Raw genomic sequence first — 20979 nt, forward strand, 5'->3', positions numbered from 1 at the left:
TACTTAGGAATAACCCAGGTCTTACTAAAAGGAAGCTTTTTCCAAAATATGTTTTTAAGGTTGAATATCCATTCCAGAAACATTTCTTTTTTTTTTTTCTTAAAGATTTTGTTTTTAAGTAATATCCACACCCACCATGGGGCCCGAATTGACCACCCCAAGATAAGAGTCCACGCTCCACTGACTGAGCCAGCCAGGTACCCAGAAACACTTCTTTTCTTTGAAGAAATATTTTACATAGTTTTAGAAAAACAATACGATGACTTAAAAATTTAACAAACTTTACAATGAACGTAGTAGGAATAAGTAGTTCGAATAAGGTTCTTTTTGTCTTTTTATTAACTCCTAAGTCAAACTGTTTATAGTTATTGATTATAAGACATTTCCTTTGTAAGAGGCTGTGAAGAATACAAATTTATTTACTGCTCTTAATCTATGCCTTTAAACGTCTGGTTTTAATTGTAAAATATGAATCAACTATAATGGGAGAATTTGTAGAGTGCAAACAAGAATGCCACTAGATGTCCAGAACTGAAGAAGTTCATGATGTGGACTAATGTACTTGCTTGCTTTCTGTGGGCGGATCCAAAGTCACGGGGAGTGCAGTTGAAGTCCAAGCTAACATCATTTTCACTGCCTCGGCTTTAGTGGTTTGTCAGAATGCCAGTCCCCTTGCTTCCCAGCTGCACAAGAAACGGGATCCTTGCATAGAACCACAGGCTAATTTGGTCATCCTGTATGGAAAAAGTCCAGTGGTGATTAAGTGTTTGTTCCAATTAAATAGCTTCAGTCAGATAGTATCTTTTCGGCTAGATATATTTAGTGAACAAAAGAAAAAAGCCTGGCCTGCGTTAGATTTTTCTGATAGATGTGTCCTGAATAAATGTTAGCTAATTGGGGTCATTTCTTTCCCTCCCAATTGAAAGCTTAAGGGTTAGATTTTCTGGCACAGAATCAATACAGCATCTAAAATAGTTCATCAGACAAGGGCAGGAATAAGATAATCTGAATGTTGCTTATCATCCTTACTCTTTAGGTGGGGGGGTGGATTTCAGACTTAATGAAAAGATGGCAAGTACTGTACAAAGAACATTTATGTACCCTTTGACCGAATCACCTGTTGTTAGCTATTGGCATTTCACTCAGTTCACTTGGTATTTGTGTACATGTTTTCTCCTCTCCCTCCCTCTCACTATATATGTGTATGTATATATTTTTCCTGAACCATTTGAGAGTAAGTTGCTTATATCATGCCTTTTTACCATAAATACTTAACTAGGTATTTCCTAAGAATAAACACATTTTCTTACACAACCATGGTTTAATTATCAAGCCTAGAAAATATAACCTTGATTGAATAATTTAATCTGCTAACCATATTTCACTTTTATCCATTGATCCAACATTGTCCTTGTATTTTCCCCCCCTTTCCTGTACAGGATCCTCTCTAGAATCATGGGCTTTATTTTTTAGTCAGAGCTCCTTAGTCTCCTTTACTTTAGAACAATTCTCAGCATTTGTCTTTTTTATTTTATTTTTATTTTATTTTATTTTATTTTATTTTATTTTATTTTATTTTATTTTATTTTATTTATTTGACAGAGAGAGACAGCCAGCAAGAGAGGGAACACAAGCAGGGGGAGTGGGAGAGGAAGAAGCAGGCTCCCAGCAGAGGAGCCTGATGCGGGGCTCGATTCCAGAACGCTGGGATCATGCCCTGAGCCGAAGGCAGACACGTAACGACTGAGCCACCTAGGCGTCCCACAGCATTTGTCTTTTATGACATTGACAGTCTTACCACCTTTTGTTTAATACAGTGTTCCTCATTTTGGGTTTGCCTGATATTTCCTCATGGTTACATTCTGGTACTTGTCCTCAGTCATATCCCTAGAATATCACATCTATAGGCGGGCACACAGCGCCCATCTGCCCTTCATTGGTGATGATAATTTTGATCATCTATCAAGGTATTGTCCAATTTCCCCATGCTTGTTCGAGTGTCTTTCCTCAGCTGCCAATTACGAAAAGCCCATTGACTTAAATGTTTATCTAATAAGACTTCGAACACAGCATGGGAATCCAAGATCTCGGGGCGTCAAAAAACAAAAGGAATCCAAGATCTAAAAGCCCTTTGTAAGGACTTAATCAGCTTTCACAGTGACACTGAGAACTAAGTCTCCTAATCCTTTCCCACTTTGTACATCACGTCCTAATAACTTTGGGGAGATGGTTGTTGAAAGAATAAAGATGTAAGAGGTAGGACAAAGAATTTTACTTCTATTCTCAAATGCTGTGTTTCCCCCCTTTATCCTTTTTATCTCTTAGGCCTCTGCTTGTAGAGTGAAGCATGTAAAGAGGGACAAAAAGAAGAGTAATACAATAGAGCCTAGAGTGGCAGACAGAATTACGAATTGCCCACCCCAGTATCTGTTACTATCTGTAATAATTGAACCCCTAATTTTTTATCTGCCTTCATGTCCATCTGCAATGAATAGCACACTTGCCAGAGCTTTTGGTTAGGTGAGGCCACATGGCAGGAGAGAACACGCCTTTCTTCCCCTGCGCTTTTTCTTTCCCGTTGACAGGAAGTGAATATGACGTTTGAAATGCAAGCAGAGTCTTGGACCTCAGACTGACAACTAAAGATAGTGTTAGAAAGGTAGCAGGAGCCTAGGTCCCTAGTGATTGAAGAGCTGCCATGAACGGCCTACCTTGGACTTCTTTTACATGAAAGGGATATACACATTTTTGGTGAAGTCACATCATAATTTTTGAGTTTTCTGTTACGTGCAGCTGAATCTACCCTGACGGATACAAAGGAGATGCTCGAGGAGAAGAGTAGTATTGCTTAACTGGTCCTGCTTGAAGTCAGACGGTTAAAAATACCACTGTTGTGTGGTACGTGGCCATGAAGGGACGTAGGGAGTGCCCGATGACGGATGACTCTGGGGATGACGTGAGGGGCGGGGGTAGGGGAAGCCGTGCAGATGTCTAGAGCACAAGCTTTCCAGGTGGAGGGTATAGCAAGTACAAAGACCCTGAAGTGGAAATCTGCTTTAATGTGTTGGAGGAACAGCAGGGAGGCCAGTGTAGCTCAAAAGAGCTAGAACTGTTGAGAGTGATGGGTTTGTTCATTGTCTTGATTGTGGCGGTGATTTCACAGGTGGGTCTCTATGTCAAAACTTCAAAAATTGTCTACTTTGCTTTATGTCAGTCATACTTCAGTAAAGTCATTTTAAAAGTCATAGCTACCACGAACTAGAAGACTACTCTCAAGAATCCTTAGTCAGCAATAACCTATCTTTGCTCTTCAGCCCTCTATAAAATCAGTTATCACAACGAAGAACAGGTTAGTAGTTGCCAGGGGTTAGGGTGTGGGGGTGAGGGCAGCAGGAAATTACTGTAAAGGGGTAGCATGAGGGAGATCTTTGTAGTGATGGAGTAGTCTGTATCCTGATTGTGGTCATGCTTATACAAGTCTACACACGTGATGAAATGACGGAATTAAACACACACGCCAATACAAGCATACCTCGTTTTATGTGCTTCACTTCGTTGCACTTTGCAGGTACCGTTTTTTACAAATTGAAAGTTTGTGACCGCTCTGTGTTGAGCAAGTCTATTGCTGCCATTTTTCCAACAGTATTTGCTCACTTTGTGTCTTCGTGTCACATTTTGTTAATTCTGTCAATATTTAAAACTTTGTCGTTGTTGTAATATTTGCTGCAAAGTGCATAAAATTTTAACAGCTGAGGAGTTGCTTCTTACTGATGAGCAAAGAAAGTATTTTCTTGAGATGGAATCTAATAGTGAAGATGCCGTGGAGATTGTTGAAATGACAACAAAAGATTAGAATATTACATAAACTTTGGTGTTAAAGTAGTAACAGGGTTTGAGAGGATTGACTCCAATTTTGAAAGTTCTACTCTGAGTGAAACACTATGAAACAGCATTGCCTGCCCCAGAGAAATCATTTATGAAAGAAAGAGTTAATCCGTGTGATACATTTCATTGTGTCTTATATTAAGATATTGCCCAAGGAACCCCAGCCTTCAGCAACCACCAGCCTGATCAGTCGGCAGCCATCAACATTGAGGCAAGACTTTCCACCATAAAAAAGATTGTAACTCTCTGAGAGCCCAGATGATGGGTAGCGTTTTTTAGCAGTAAGGTGTGTGTGTGTGTGTGTGTGTGTGTGTGTGTGTGTGTGTGTGTATTTTTTTTTTTAAGTAGGCTCCAAGCCCAACATGGGGCTTGAACGCCCAACTCTGAGATTGGGAGTCACATGCTCTAGCTGCTGAGCCAGCCGGATACCCCAGCAGTAGGTATTTTTAATTAAGGTATGTATATTGTTTCTTTAGACATAATGCTGTCACACACTTAATAGACTACAGGGTGGCATAAACTTCACTTACACGTACTGAAAAACCCAGAAACTTATTTGACTTGTCTTATTGTGATACTTGCTTTATTGTGGTGGTCTGGAACCAAACTCAACCTGCAGTATCTCTGAGACGTGCCCATATCCATTTCCTGGGTTTTATGTCGTACTCTAGTTATGTAACATGTAACTCTTGCAGGAAAGTGGGTGAAGGGTACACAGGACTTCTCTGTATTATCTTAACAACTTCCTGTGACTCTATAATTAATTCAAAAATAAAACATTAAAAACATTTAAAAAAAAACATGGCCTTATGCTTCCAGAAAGATGGAATAGATGTACTTTTCCCTATTCCTATTGCTAAGTACAGCTAGAACCCTGGAATGAATACTTGTGCGTGTGTGTGTGTGTGTGTGTGTATAAAACAAGCATAAGACTGAAAGGTGAAAAGAAGCCAGATCTTCTAGAGGACTTGGGACCCAAGGAACAATATCGTGAGCTCTGGATTTTCTTTTTGCTTCATATATCCCAGATTGGAGCTGAAGAAGCTGGCAACCAAGAACAGTAATGGGCCGGAGGCAAAAAACACCTCCAGAAAAGCCTGCTTTCTGTAGCCAAAGGACTAGAAAAGAGGTTAGCAAGACAAAACTTTTAGACAGTAACCACTCTACTCCAGCCAAACATCACAGAAAAAACAAAACCCGGGCCCTACTGCCACCCATGCCACAAAGGCCAAGTAGGGAGCTTATTCTCCCACCCTGTGAGGCTGTATTGAGATGCTGCAAACTCCTGCTGAGGTGGTACCAGGGAAGGCCAAATAGGGAGCTGAGATATCACCCCAACAGGCAATAACAAGGCACTGAGCCCTCCTGACAGGTAGTGTCCGAAGAGGCGTAACAGAACTTCAAGGACTTTCAACAATGTCCAGTGGTAATGAGGCGGCATACACCCCCATGTCCGTGGAGGCCTTGTGAGGAACATTAATAGGCAGTCTGCTACACAGGGAAGTATTAGTTGAGCCCTACCAGAGAGCCGGAACTGCTGCCTTAGCTTAGCAGTAATGAGGAGCCCTTCCCTTGGGTATCCAAGGAGGCTAATTGTCAACCTGGACCTCTGTCTTCACCTGACAGTAACAAGAAGACCCCTCCCCCTTTTGCCAGACCAATGTAGGAAGTCAGCAAAACAAAGTTTAAATAAGATCCTAAGTCTTAGAACATAATATGAAAACGTCCAGGTTTCGGCGCCTGGGTGGCTCAGTCGATAAGCGTCTGCCTCTGGCTCAGGGCGTGATCCCAGTGTTCCGGGATCAAGCCCCGCATCAGGCTCCCTGCTCAGCGGGAAGCCTGCTTCTTCCTCTCCCACTCCCCCTGCTTGTGTTCCCTCTCTCGCTGGCTGTCTCTCTCTCTGTCAAATAAATAAATAAAATCTTAAAAAGAAAAGAAAACGTCCAGGTTTCAATCTAAAATCACTGATCATACCAAGAATCAGGAACTCAAATTGAATTTAAAAAGGCAATCGATAGATGTCAACACCAAGGTGTCAGAGGCTAGAACTATTTGACAAGGATTTTACAGCAGCCATCATAAAAATGCTTCAAAGAGCAATTATGAACATGCTCGAAACAAATGAAGAAATAGAAAGTCTCAGAAAAGAAACAAGACATGAAGAAGAACCAAATGGAAACTTTGGAACCAAAAAATAAGTAAAAAATTCAGTGGATGGACTTAACAGAAATCAGTAACATGAAAAAATAGAAAAGATAGAACAATAAAAATATCCAATCTGAACAACAGAGAGAAAGTAGACTAAAAAAAAAAAATGAGTAAACCTTCAGGGGCCTGTGGGACTATAACAAAAGATCTGATATTCATGTTGTCAGAGTCCCAGGAGAGGGGAAAAAATGTAAAAACCAAAGAAGGTACTGGAACAAATAATTGTTGAAAACATCCCAGATTTGCAAGAAACATAAACCTAAATGTTCAAGAAGATGAGTGAACCTTAATCAGGATAAAAATTTTTTTTCAAGATTTTATTTTTAAGTAATCTCTACACCCAATGGGGGGCTCAAACTCATGACCCTGAGGTCAAGAGTCACAAGCTCCACTGACTGAGCCAGCCAGGCGCCCTTCAGTGAGGATAACTCAAATCCACACATCAAGATATGTCGGAAGCAAACTTCTGAAAACTAAAGACAAAAAAGTTGAAAATAGCCAGAGAAAAATGACACCTTATTCTTTTTTTTTTTAAGATTTTATTTATTTATTTATTTATTTATTTATTTATTTATTTATTTATTTATTTGACACAGAGACAGCCAGCGAAAGAGGAGTGGGAGAGGAAGAAGCAGGCTCCCAGCGGAGGAGCCTGATGTGGGGCTCGATCCCAGAACGCCGGGATCACACCCTGAGCCGAAGGCAGATGCTTATCGACTGAGCCACCCAGGTGCCCCGACACCTTATTCTTGAGGGAAAACAATTTGAAGGACAGATTTCTCATCAGAAACTGTGGACACCAGTGGAAAGTGGCAGAATAGTTTTCAAGTGCTGAAAGAAAGGAGCTATCAGCCCAGAATCCAATACCCAGTAAAAATGTGCTTCAGGAATGAATGGAGAAAAAATGTCCTCTGATAAAGGAAAAATTAAGAGAATTTGTTGCCAACAGGCCTACTTTAAAAGAATGTCTAAAAAGTCTTAAAACAGATAGGAAACAATAAATGAATGAATCTCGTAACATCAGGAAGGAAGAAAAATATGGGTAGTTGTAATAGACTTTACTTTTCTCGAGTTTTCTAAATTGTTGGATGGTCAAAGCAAAAATTAGAGCACTAATTAATGTAGCTCCAAACGTATGTAGAGAAAATATTTAAGGCAATCATACCTGCAGGAGGGGCGCCTAGAGGCTCAGTCGGTTAAGCGTCTGCCTTCAGCTCAGGTCATGATCCCCGGGTCCTGGGATTGAGCCCCACATCAAGGTCCCTGCTCAGCGGTGAGTCTGCTTCTCTCTCTCCTGCTCCGGCTCCCCCTGTTTGTGCTCTGTCTCTCTCTGTCAAATAAATAAATAAAATATTTTTTAAAAAACTTAAAAAAATTATACCTATGGGAGGGAAAAGAGACCTAAAGAGAAGTAAAGCTTCTGCACTTCACTTGAACTGGTAACTGGCAATACCGTAGACTGTGATAAGACTATGATATAAATAATGTAATAACTAGAGAAACACCTAAAAGCTATGCATCTAAAAGCAATCAAAGCTATACAAAAACACTATAGATTCCTTATTTCAAAACTTCTGGGGCTCCTGGGTGGCTCAGTTGGTTAAGCATCTGCCTTAGACTCAGGTCATGATCCTAGGGTCCTGGGATGGAGCCCCGTGTTGGGCTCCCTGCTCAGTGGAGAGCCAGCTTCTCCCTCTCCCATAGGCCCTCCCCCTGCTTGTCCTTGGTTTCCCCCACTTTTTCTGTCAAATAAATCTTTTTTTAAAAAAAAACTTTTTACAAAGCTACACTAATCAAGACACTGTGTTACTGGTGTAAGGATAGACACAGAGGAATGGAATAAAATTGAGAATCCAGAAATGGACCATTACTTTTATTAGCAGTTGATTTTCACCAAGACATTCCAATGGGGAAAGATTATTCTTTTCAACAAATGATGCTAAGACAACTTGATATTCACAAGACAGATAAGTAAAGTCGGTCCCATTCATCATACCATATACAAAAATGAACTCAACATGGATAAAATTCCTAAATGTCAGAGCTAAAACTGTACAACTTTTAGATGAAAACATAGATGTAAATCTTCCTGACCTTGGATTACACAACTATTTCTTAGGTATACACTACAAGCACGGCAGCAAAAGAAGAAACGATATCGTCAAAATCAAAAATTTTTGTGCTTCAGGGGCCCGACTGGCTCAGTCAGAAGAACCTGTGACTCTTGGACTCAGCGCCATGAGTTTGAGCCCCATGTTGCGTGTAGGGATTACTTAAAGAAAGAAAGAAACTTAAAAAAAAAAAGGTGTGTGTGTGTGTGTGTGCTTCAAAGGACACATAATCAGGAAAATGAAAAGACAACTTACAGAATTGGAGAAAATTTTTGCAAAAAATATATGAGAAGGGACTTGTACCTAGAATATAAAACTGCAACTCAATGATAAAAAGACAACCAAATTTTAAAAGGGACCTGAATAGACATTTCTCCAAAGAAGATATGCAAATGGCCTATAGCCATGAAAAGATGCTCAACATCATTAGCCATTAAGGAAATATACACAGATTCTTAAGCAAATATTAACAAATAGAATTCAGCAATTTATGAAAGTAATTATATACCATGCCCAAATGAGGTAGGTTTTTAAGGATGCAGGCTGGTTCAGTATTTGAAAGTCCATCAGTGTAATCTACCATGTTAACAGGCTGAAGAAAAATCACACGAACATGATATTCAATGCAGAAAAAGCATTTGAAAAATTAAACACAAATTCTTGATAAAAACTCTCAAAAATAGGAATAGAGGAGAACTTTCTCAACTTGAAAAAGAGCATCCACAAAAAAATCTACAATTAACTTTATACTTAATGGTGAAAGAATGAATGCTTTTCCTGTAAGATTGGGAACAGAGAGAATATATTTACTGTCAATGTAACATCACTCCAACTGGTCCTAAGGGTTAACTTGTTTCCAGCTTCTGCACTCCTTGCTTGCTGACCGAAGTCCCTTGTAGATCTAACATCCTCTCCTTGAGACTTGCAGACCACTGGCCTTGCAGAGTGAAGGACCTAACTTTCCCAGAAGATAAAGTCTGACTAAATTTGAAAACAGCTTTATTTATTTATTCGCCGATGCCAGCAAATCTGTTCAGGGTCATGTCGACCAAGGACTAACCTAATCGCCTGGGCACCTTCTTCTCCTACACATAGTCTCCCTCCCTTTACCCATGACTTCCCCTTTAAAACCTTCCAGCTCCCCTGGGTGTGGAAGATGGTCTTTGAGATGTTAGTTCACCATCTTTCCAGGTTGCTGGCTTCCTGAATAAAGCAACCGTTCCTTTCCCACCATCACTTGTCTCCCGAGTATTGATTTTCGAGTGGTGAGCAGCTGAACCTGAGTCAGAACCAGTTCTTAGTTTGTCACCAGTCCTGTTATGCAAGTGCCAGGAATTGTAGCCTGCTCAATAAGTCAAGAAAAGGAAATGAAAGGTTTTCATATCAGAAAGGAAGAAATGTTCTGTATACTGAGTGTATTAATGTCAATATTCTGGTTGGGATACCATGCTAAAAGTTTTGCAACATGTTACCCTTGGGGGGAACTGAGTAAAGGATACAAGAATCTCTTTGTATTATTTCTTACAAATGAAAGTTAATATACAATCATCTCAAAATGTTTAAGTTAAAAAATGTATGGATTGGGCCCAAATTCCTCTTATTTTTATATGCTTTGCATATAAAAATAGCTTTTTTTAAAAAAAGATTTTATTTATTTATTTGACAGAGAGAGACAGCCAGTGAGAGAGGGAACAGAAGCAGGGGGAGTGGGAGAGAAAGAAGCAGGCTCCTAGTGGAGAAGCCTGATGTGGGGCTCGGGGATCATGCCCTGAGCCGAAGGCAGACGCTTATCGACTGCACCACCCAGGCGCCCCCTATATGCTTTGCATTCTTAGCATTGGATAAAGAAAAACTCATTAATACCATTGGTTAGAGTACGAATTCTCCTATTCCATGGTCCCTAGAGGGGCCGTATTTTTTAGAACATGACTTTTTGCTTTCAACAGAAATAATTCATTCACCAGGCATGATGAACTGTTCAACAAGGATGCTGAATCTGAGCTTGGGCAGGTTTTGTTTTACATAGCTGAAGTCGGATATCCAGTCAGTTGCTAGGAAAAGAAGCACAAAATGCAAGAAATTGCCCCAAGCTCCTACAGCTGATGGGTGAATCTGGAGGGAGTGATAATGGTCAATAATCCTGGCAAGAAACTTCTTTCATAAGATCTATTGGTTCCTAGTATGTTTTCAATTGAGAGGTGGGCAGAGGGGCAAATAATGATAGACTGTGTAGTCTTGTTAGACGGATTTGGGTAATAGAGCACCTAGGTTGAGGATTATTCGCTTACCTTTTAAAAAGGTAATTTGGCGGGGGGAACCTGGTTGGCAAAGTCGGTTATGCTCCAGCTTCTGGTTTTGGCTCAGGTCATGATCTCAGGGTGGTGAGATTGAACCCTGCGATGGGCTCTGTGCTCAGCGTGGAGTCTGCTTGAGATTCTTTCTCCCTCTCCCTCTGCCCCTCCCACTTGTGCTCTCTCTCTCTCTAAAATAAGATGTGAAGGGGTGCCTGGGTGGCGCAGTCCATTAAGCAGCTGCCTTTGGCTCAGCTCATGATCCCAGGGTTCTGGGATCGAGCCCCACATCAGTGGGGAGTCTGTTTCTCCCTCTCCCTCTGCTGCTCCCCTTGCTTGTGCTCTCTTGCTCATGCTCTCTCAAATACGTAAAATCTTTAAAAAAAAGATGTAAAAAAGTAATTTTGGGGGAACTTCTAGGGAAAACTAAATTTACTATAAGATACACATAGGAATGCATGAAGTTTGTTGATTATTTTAAAAAATTAACATTTATAGAGTTGACCATGCTTGAACTATCTCTGGAATCAGGTAACAATTGTATTATGTGCATGTATTACCTATTTACAAAAAAGAATAGGTGCCCAGATTTCCTATAAGCCTGTCTCAGTATTTTATTCAGGTTTTTGTTGTAAGGCTTAAGTTCAGAAAACTGCCACCTTTTCACCTTTGCCACAAGTTCTACAGGTGTCCGCAGTATATGGGTTACACTTTTAAGTGTATGAACGACATAGAGTGGAAATAGCACTGGACTGAGAGGAAGAACACTAGGGTTCTCGTCCTGAGTTTCACTAAGTAGTCGTGACCTTGGGCAGAGTTTTTCAACCATTTTACTGGGCTTCAGTTCCTTATGTGTTGAGTAAACATTTGCCTATTGGTTAGCCGGGTAGACGCTGAGAGCGGCAGAGATGATGACGAGGTGCCCCCTTCTCAGTTCTTCAGTACAAGGCAGCAGATCGAGGTGGTTCTAAGGGCCCGTGAGGTTCCTGAGACCACTTGTCACTCCTCAGCCTGATGCCTGGAATAGAGTTAGCGGGTGCTCAACAAATAAGGAGTGAATGTGTGAGGGAAATGAATGAGAAATGGACGAGGCATTGAGCGATTATCTAGTGAACTCCTGTAAAAAATCACAAAGATGCCGCCTTTCCCCTATGCTTCAAAACAACTGCCGGAACTCACACACTTCGGAGGGGAAAGCCTTTCTGATTTCCCTGGGTAGAGAGGCGGACCGCAGAGCCGTGGGAAAGAGCCCGGAGCTAGCCCGCCCGCCGCCGCCGCCGCGCGTGCGCGCGCTCGCCCCGCCCCTCAGCACGCGCCTTCCCCGCCCCTCGTCACGCGCGGCCCTCTCATCGCGCGCGCCTCGGCGGCTGCGAGCCGGACTGGGGGCGCGCGATCTCCGCGTCGCTCGGGGCTGGCGGCCGCGGCGCCGCGCGGGTGGGTGGGATCGTGGCAGAGCTCCCGGAGCCGGGGCAGGGGCGCAAGAGCGCCATGGCGGCGGCGGCGGCGGTGGCGGCGGCATCCGGTCCCCGCGCCGCGGCGAGGTGAGGGGCCGCCTCTTCACGACTGAGGAGGCCACAGCTGCCCGGCTGCCTTCCACGCGGGCCGCGGCTCCGGCATGGCCGGGATCATTAAGAAGCAGATCCTGAAGCACCTGTCCCGGTGAGAGCGCCAGCGCCGTCCCCCAGCCGTCCCGGGGCCCTTCCTAACCCCCTTCGACCCTCCTCCCGTACGCCCTCCTTCGGGCTGGTCTCCCTCTTCTTAGCCCGAGCCGGGACTCCGTGGCGGCCCTCGCCTCAACTCGAGCTGGACAGTCTCCGGCCCGCTCCGCTGGCCCCGACCGTTGTCACCACTCTGTTCTTCCTTCGCCCTGGGCCCTCCGGTGCAGGGTGCTTCTGCCCTTGCGGGGGTGCCCCGGGCTTTCCTCTCGACCCTCGCAGACTCCCTAAGCCTCCCGACCCTCAAGGATCTCCTGGCCGGCTGCCCCCAGCTTGGTTTCCACTCAGTTCCTACACCGCCGAGCGGGTCACCCCGTCCTCGCTTGCGCCCCCTCACCCCCGCCCACTTAGTTTTCACTCCTTATTCCACACAGGTGTTGGGGATGCCTTCATACTTTCAGCCAGCCTTTGTATCTCAAGGGGAGAGTGATTTTAGCCTTGTACACACTAGTGGTTTTCCGGAGGAAAGAGTAGGGGGTGGAGCCAGTCAACAGGGGACACAGGGGCCTTGGACTAATGGATCTTTCCTGGTCGTCTCATTGCCTGGAGTGGTAGGTGAGACAATTTTGCTGCCACTGCGTCCCCTTTTCTGGCTGACACTCCAGCTTATTTACTATTACTTTGGTTTTAGACTTAATTAGTAATTAGATTCAGATACATCTGTTAATCACCAGATTATGTTATAAAAGTAAAAGCAGATTGGAGGCTGGAGCTGGAAGGTGCCTTAGGACCCTTTACTTGGATTAACTTCCTAATATATTCTTTTTTCGGGTATCATTCATCTGGGTGTTCCATGAGTTTGGTTGTTCTGTATAAAGATTTAAAAGTAGGATTAATAATTGTGAAATGGTATAGAAAATTTAACTAAAGGAAAACTATTGATTTGAATAAACATAGAATCAGAGAATTTTAGGATTTAGAGATGATCTGACTTAATATAGCATTGTGTTTAAGAGCCCAGACTCTTTCTGGCTTACTTTCTTCAACTGTAAAATGAGGATAATAATAGTAATCTAACTCAGAGGGTTATTTTTTTTTTAAAGATTTTATTTATTTATTTGACAGAGAGAGAGAGACAGCCAGTGAGAGAGGGAACACAAGCAGGGGGAGTGGGAGAGGAAGAAGCAGGCTCCCAGCAGAGCAGGGAGCCCGATGCAGGGCTCCATCCCAGGACCCAGGGATCATGCCCTGAGCCGAAGGCATACGCGTAATGACCGAGTCACCCAGGCGCCCCAGAGGATTATATTTTTAAAAAATATTTTATTAATTTATTTGAGAGACAGAGCTTGAGTTGAGGGGAGAGCTAGAGGGAGAGAGAGAAGCAGACTCCCTGCCGAGCAGGGAGCCCAACCTGGGGCTCGATCCCAGTCTTGATCCCAGGACCCCAAGATCATGACCTGAGCCAAAGGCACTTAACTGGCTGAGCCACCCAGGTGCCCCTCGAAGGGTTATTTTGAGGGTTACGTGAATAAATATATGTAAAGACAGCACAGTGCCTAGCACATAAGTAAGCGCTCAATAAAACATGAGCATAGTTATCTTTTGGGCCACAGCTTGTGTGACAATTTGATATAAGCCATAGACTTCTTCAGAAAAATCTGCATACGCAAACAGGTAATTTCTTATGTAAATTCTGGAGGAGAGTTATGAACCCCAAAAGCACATGCCTGAATCCTGCAAGGCATCCTGGAACTAGGTGAATAACCCCTGACTAGTTCCACTCTTATTTTATGTCTGAGGAAGCTAAAGCCTAGAGAGGGTAAACAATTTGTCCAAGTTGCAATGGAAGGTAAGGTAGTACAATGGAACCCAGCTTGCTTGCTTTCTTTTTTTAAGATTTTATTATTTTTAAGTAATCTCTACACCCAACCCAGGGATTGAACTCATAGCCCTGAGATCAAGAGTCCCTTGTTCCACCAACTGAGCCAGCCAGGTGCCCCTAGAACCCAGCTTTCTAATTCTGGTGTTTTTCTCTTTAGTGCGCATGTACTCTTTGCACTCTATGAGTATAGAGTTTTTAAAGAAAAATTTTAATATATGCTGACATATTCAGTGGATCCTTAGTGAACAGAGTATCTCTTTTAGATGAAATAAGAATAGGTATGACAGACACTGGGAAAAATTTCTGGTTTCCTTAGTGTTGTGTGGTTGACTGAGGAGGAAGAGAAAGAGAAGGTTATTTGGGGCTGCAATATCAGGGTTCCAGGAAGAAGGTCGTAGAACATTGATCTGGTTGAGGGACAGGTCAGACTCCTTGGGCCTTTCTATTTGTTTATCCTGGAAAAATGGCCTAATCATGTATGACATTTGTATCTCTGTATGGTCTCTGATACCTACAGAAGCTGGTCTGCCTGGAGGGGAATTACAGCTTCTGTGGCTTGCCAGATCTCATGGGGAAAGAGAAGAGAAGGTATACTGAGTTACTATGTTAAATAAACATTTGTAGGTGTTTAATAATTATTTGTTGATGATGACAGTGCCACTTGACCTGGAGGAGAGTGTCTTAACAGCAGAAAGGATATCCTAGTGACTCTCGTGTTTCATTTTGGTCATGAAGTTTTGGATATTAATAGTGTTTTGTTACAATGCATCTTTTTTTTTTTTTTTTTAAGATTTTATTTATTTGACAGAGAGAGACACAGTGAGAGAGGGAACACAAGCAGGGGGAGTGGGAGAGGAAGAAGCAGGCTCCCAATGAGCAGGAAGCCTGATGCGGGGCTTGATCCCAGGACCCCGGGATCATGACCCAAGCCGAAGGCAGATGCTTAACGACTGAGCCACCCAGGTGCCCCAAGAATGCATCTTCTTTGTTAATATTTTGGTAAACAAGATTTGAGGGAAGTAGTCTTCAAGATATTTTCGTTAAGTGCCTGCTGTAGGCCAGACCCTGATCCGGGTACTGGGGATTCAGGAGGGAAGAAATGTAAACATCTTTTAAGGGATTGTATCTATGGTTTGGATGACTGCTGTGTAGTACAAATAGCTGCAGTGCACATTGTTCATTTAAAGAGACCCAGGAGAAGACCTTTACTTGTAAACAAAAGTAATCATTTAAAAATGTCCAAAATTGATTTTTTACTACATTAGATTATTCTTGTTTTAGCTCACCTTAGTTAATGACCTTTTGTAAGAAGTATGACTGACTGTCAAGTAAGTCAAGGGACTATGGCTCAGGGAAGGAGTATGGACTCTGGAGCCAGAGAAGCCTGATTTTACCTTCTAGCTCTGTCACTTAATGAACAGTTCAGCCTTTCTGAGCCTTAGTTTTGTTATCTGTAAAAGGTGAGAATAAGGAAGAATACCATGTACCTAGCAGAATTTTTTGAGGATTGGGGATAAAGTAATTATTATAGTGCCTAGCATGTAGGTAGGGTTTAATAAAGAGTAGCTATTCTAACATGATCAGAGAAGTTAGGGACACTACCCTGGTATGGATGACAGTAACCCACTTGACTGGCTATTTTATTTTATTAATTTATTTATAGATTTACCCATTTACTTGACAAAACACAAGCAGGGGGAGTGGCAGGGAGAGGGAGAAGCAGGCTCCCCGCTGAGCAGGGAGCCCGATTTGGGGCTTGATCCCAAGACCCCTGCATCATGACCTGGGCCGAAGGCAGATGCCCAATCGACTGAGCCACCCAGGTGCCCCCTGACTGGCTCTTTTAGAAACCTACCAGAAGTCTTGATTATTTACTCTAAATAGCTGCAGGAAATGTTGATTCTGAGTGACAGAGACATGGCTGATAGTTATGATAAATTCTTTAAAAACATAAGTATTAGGTGAAATTCAGAAGCATACAAGAGTCCAGAGTCCTCTTGGAGAATAAGAGAGCCTACTGTGAGCTCAGCCTTCTTAGTTCCTGTTCAGTGTCTCCCCTCATTATTACTCATCCTTCTGAAGCGATCATCGTGGCCAGCTCCCAGGGGACACTGGGGAGCTGCACGCTCAGAGAGGCTGACTGCTGGCCCAGGCTCTGTGTAGGTGAAGGCTTGTAGGAGTAGTCTCAACTTCCAGGTCATGCCTCTTTGTACTAGACTTTACTTATTATCACCATCATTTCCTAAGTAATTATTTTATTCATTTTCTAGTAATGGTCAAATCATGTATGTCTTTGTTTCCTTTTCACATTTTTTTGTATTGCTTCAGAATAAAGCATTTTTTTAACTTAATAATACTTAAATAATACTTAATATACAAATACTTAATAATAATAACCAACTGTGTGAATAAGTCTTACAATGATGTAATTCTCAGGCTAACCTTATGAGGTAGTTATTAACCCTACTTTATAGTTGAAGAAATGATGCACAGAGAAGTTAAGCAACTTGTGCAAAGTCATAACTAGTAAGGGACTCCTGGGTGGCTCATTTGTTAAGTGTCTGCCTTCGGCTCAGGTCATGATCCCAGGGTCCTGGGATCGAGCCCCACATTGGGCTCCCTGCTCAGTGGGGAGTTTGCTTCTCCTCCCTCTGCCCGCTGCTTCCCCTACTTGTGCTCTCTCTCTCTGTCAAATGAATAAATAAAATCTTTAAAAAAATAAAAAAAATCGTAACGAGTAAGGGAACTGAGATTCAGAGGTAGGCACTCCGATTCTCTTTACTGCTCTGCTGCGGTATGCTTCTCATCTACTGAATCTTTCAAATGAATGTACTCTTGTTACCAGCATCCATGTGAAGAAACAGTATTGTCCACACCTATGAAGCCCCCTTGTGTCTTCTATCATTGTCTCTACCAAGGGGTAACCACTGTCCTGATTTCTAACAACACAGATTAGTTTTGTCTGTTTTTGTACTTTATGTAAATGGAATCATATTGTAAGTATGCTTCTGTGTCTGGTTTCTTTAGCTCAACGTTATTTTTGTGAGATTAATCCCTATTATTGTATCAGGTTGTAGATTCTGCATTTTCATTGCTGTATGGCATTTCTATTATGCGAATATACCTCAATTTATTTATATATTTTACTATCAATGGACATTTGGTTAGTTTCCCAGTGTAGCGCTGTGATGAATAGTGCTGCTAGGAACATTCTAGTATATGTCCTCTGGTGAACAAATGTACACATGTTTGTCGGGGATATACATAGGAGCAGAATTTCTGGGTTGTAGTAGATGAGCATGTTACATTGTAATAGATATTATTAAACAGTTTTCCCAAGTGTCTGTACCACTTTGCACTTCCACTGGAAGTGTTTGAGAGTTGGTTGCTCTACATCCTTGCCAACACTTGGTATTTTTTATCTCTTTCATTTTAGCCACTCTGGTGGTTGTGTCTTGAAATTTTTTTACTTCATCTGCGGTAAACCAGATGGCCACTTTATTTTCGCCTCTGTTTAGTTTTTAAATTCTGACTTATTTGTAAATTTTAGTCACAAGCAAATATCAGAACATTGAAAACAAAGTCTTTTTGGAGCACTATTCAAATTAGGCAAGTTCAATAAAAATAATTAGGGTAATTTATAATTACTAACCCATAGCTTATCATTTTTTTTTTTTTTAAGATTTATTTCAGAGAGAGAAGGAGAGAATGTGTATGGAGGGGGCAGGGAAAGCAGAGGGAGAGAGAAACTCAAGCAGACTCAAAACTAGAGCAGAGCTAGATGTAGGGCTTGATGTCACAACCCGTGAGATCACTACCCATGACATCACGACCTGAGCCGAAACCAAGAGTCGGGCGCTTAATGGATTGTGCCACACAGGTGCCCCTAACCCATAACTTTTCTTACTTGGAATGGATCTGAGGCTTAGCTCTTTGTCAGAATAACACTCATGTACATTAAAAGAAAGGGGGTGCTGTTCTTCAGGCATTTGGGTTTTTGTTAAATATTTGGTCTTCAGACTACCCTGGGTATGAGTTTCATTCTGTCTTTAAGCTGGGCACCCCATTTGCATACCCTTTCATCTTTACTGAAGGAACTAAAATTCGAATTTCATAGCTTTTATATTACATTCTTTATAGCTTTCCAAGGTTTATTGTAAAATGTTATCTCATGTTTTAAAAAGTAGTATTTAAAAGCAATAAAAATTTAAAGCAGTACTGTTGTATGTATCTGACACACAACAGCTTAATGTATGGTTCACAAATAATGAAATTACCTGGTTTGAAAAATTGATTGAGAGGCACGTCAGTGTAGCAGAAAGAACCAGAACTTTGGGTTCTAAAAGGTGGCTGTGCATTTTGACCCTGCCACTTACAAGCTCTGTGTTCTGCAAGTCTTTTAGCTTCTTGAAGCTTCAGTTTACTTATCTGTAAAATGGGGGACAACAACACACAATGTGGTTTTGAGGATTAGAAATCATTTAGAAAAGTGTCTGGTCCTGAAAAAGTATTCAGTAAACAGTGCCTATTACTATTTATCTAGTATTTGTTAAAGTTACTCAAGAGAGATTGCTGTTAGTTTCTGAAGATAATACTTTTCAACATCTTTAAGGTTGTGCCTAACATATCTAAAGAATTAGACCTTTGATTATTTAGAAATTATATTTAACATTGTAATACAGAGAGGTGGAGATGAATGTATGAATGTTCTTTGTATTAAGGAGAGAAGGGAACAAGGGCTATTTTCTGTTTATCTTTTTTTTTTTTTTTAATACACCAAGGCATACTACAGAGGAAACTTAGACCTCAGCATTGGTGAAATAACTGAAATATATATACAGGGTTGGATCCTTAGTGGATTTACTTATATGTATCCTAAGAACATAGCATAATCATATGCTGTATTCTTAGAGTGAAAAAAATCAGTGGTCATTTATTTATTTTTTTATTTTTATTTTTTAAAGATTTTATTTATTTGACAGAGAGAGAGGCAGCGATAGAGGGAACACAAGCAGGGGGAGTGGGAGAGGGAGAAGCAGGCTTCCCACTGAGCAGGGAGCCCAACGCGGGGCTCGATACCAGAACGCTGGGTTCATGACTTGAGCCAAAGGCAGACTCCCAACAACTGAGCCACCCAGGCGCCCCTCAGTGGTCATTTAATTACCCTCACCTAATATAGAAACTGGTTGAAGAATAATTTGTAAGTATGGCTTTAATCATTGAAAGAAAAAAAATATATATATTTTTAGATTATTTATTTGAGAGATCAGAGCAAGCGAGAGAGAACACGAGTTGGGGGGAGGGGCAGGGGGAGAGGGAGAAGCAGACTCCCCGCTGAGAAGGGAGCCCAACTTGGGGGCTCCATCCCAGGACCCTGGGATCATGACCTGAGCCGAAGGCAGACTCAACCCACTAAGGGACTCAGGCGCCCCCAAAAAGATTCTTTTTATGACAGCTCAATTATCTACGTCCTCCATGACGGCAGGGACTGTGGTCCCTTGGCTACTTTGAAAACCAGAGAATTTAAGGGTGGTTTGAGTGGGTGCAGAAGGTGTGTGGAGTGGGAGCGCATGGCTGGAATTCAGGGAACCTTAGACATGGGGAGTGGGAATAGTGGTGGGGGGAGCAGAAAGACAAAGAAACCCAATTCACCCAGTATTGTTAAGGGACTTTTTATTTTTGTGTGATGAGGCAGGTATTTGCTACTGATACTGATTATAGATACTAAAGAACATTATCCACTATTTATAAGCAGTAGAATCAATCAGTATCTATAGTAAAGGGGAAAACTTAAGTGTAAAGTAATACACATTAGAATTTAGGTAAAGGGTGTATTGTTGGTACCTTCTTGCCATAAAAATAAGGACTAGATGTATTATAAAATATTGGTTGGATTGACATTTTTTTGTTTGGCCACAGCAATGATCATTTTACATGTATACTTAATCTTTATAGTGTAGTCATGTGTAGCTTGATGTCAGCATATCATTTAAAAAATTAGAACATTGATGATGAGAGATCAGTGTATTTGAGTCTCTGACTTATGGAAGTGGTATGTTCTCAAATTTTATTTCTAAGTTTGGGATTTAGAGTGTGTATTACAGTAGAAATAGTGTATTGAATGTTGAAGAGGTTTCCAAGTTAGCCCACGAGACCCATAGTGGGTTAACTATATAAAATATAAGCTCAGTAGATGGAGTTTTGGGTCTTGGTTGTTAGGGAACCATTTGAAGGAGTGGAGATGGAGAAGAAGAAAAAAGTTTTTCTCTCCCTTTTCTTGGAGTAAGATCTTTTAGATCATTGAGATCATTGTATCTCAGCAAGGACTTTTTGTGGTTGATTAAGGGGTGTGACCAGCATTTAGTCAGCGGGCTAGAGATGCTGATATCATCCAGTGTGCAGAATAATTTCACACAAAAGAAGCATTGTCCTTTGTCCTTTTTGAATTTTGAATATTTGTTAAATGCATAGGTTAATTACCCATTTAAATTGTATAAACCTAGAATCTAATTCTGTTGTAATAAACACAAAATATTGTAAGCTTTAAACTCTAGTGAATGTTCTAGACTGCAGCTACCATGGGGGAAGATTGTTTTGAGCTTTACCAAGTGTTTGTCATTATTTTAGAAAACGTTGTCACTCTTGGCAGCACCACTCATGGAATTGAGTGTGTTAGGGTTGAGAATCACTGACTTAGACTAAATTCTAAAATAGCTGAAGTTCGCTCTTGATACACTCTGTCTTCCTCTGATGTCTCTTTCCCACTTCCTAAGGTCCTCCTCATGCACCCTGTCACCCCAATTCTACCTGAAGCCCTTCATTACCCTACCACCCTCCCAGGCCTGCATGCCCTGCTCCTTTCACTTTTGCACCAAAATTCCCAGTTCTTTAGGATATATGATTTCAGCTAAGTCGGGGGGGGGGGGGCGGGGGGAGAAACGTAGAGA

The 20979-nt window shown here is 41.7% G+C and overlaps 1 protein-coding gene across 3 annotated transcripts in view; it reads left to right on the plus strand.

Annotated features, from left to right (window-relative positions):
- The first annotated feature begins 11848 nt into the window (after nucleotides 1–11848).
- The window catches only part of BLTP3A (bridge-like lipid transfer protein family member 3A), a 63181-nt gene continuing 54050 nt past the window's right edge, over nucleotides 11849–20979 (plus strand). For 2 of the 3 annotated variants that reach the window (XM_087858151.1, XM_045772030.2), the window contains exon 1: nucleotides 11849–12154. Coding sequence is in view for 2 of the 3 variants with exons in the window: in XM_045772030.2 (XP_045627986.2) it covers nucleotides 12111–12154 (44 nt within the window). In the remaining variant the exon portion in view is untranslated. Of the gene's footprint in view, nucleotides 12155–12209; nucleotides 14621–20979 lie in introns of those variants that run through there. The other variant, XM_087858150.1, reaches the window with a different exon arrangement.

The sequence above is a fragment of the Ursus americanus genome, chromosome 32 (assembly GCF_024610735.1).
Source record: "Ursus americanus isolate L20-20 chromosome 32, mUrsAme1.1.p, whole genome shotgun sequence".
NCBI classification, from domain to species: domain Eukaryota; kingdom Metazoa; phylum Chordata; class Mammalia; order Carnivora; family Ursidae; genus Ursus; species Ursus americanus.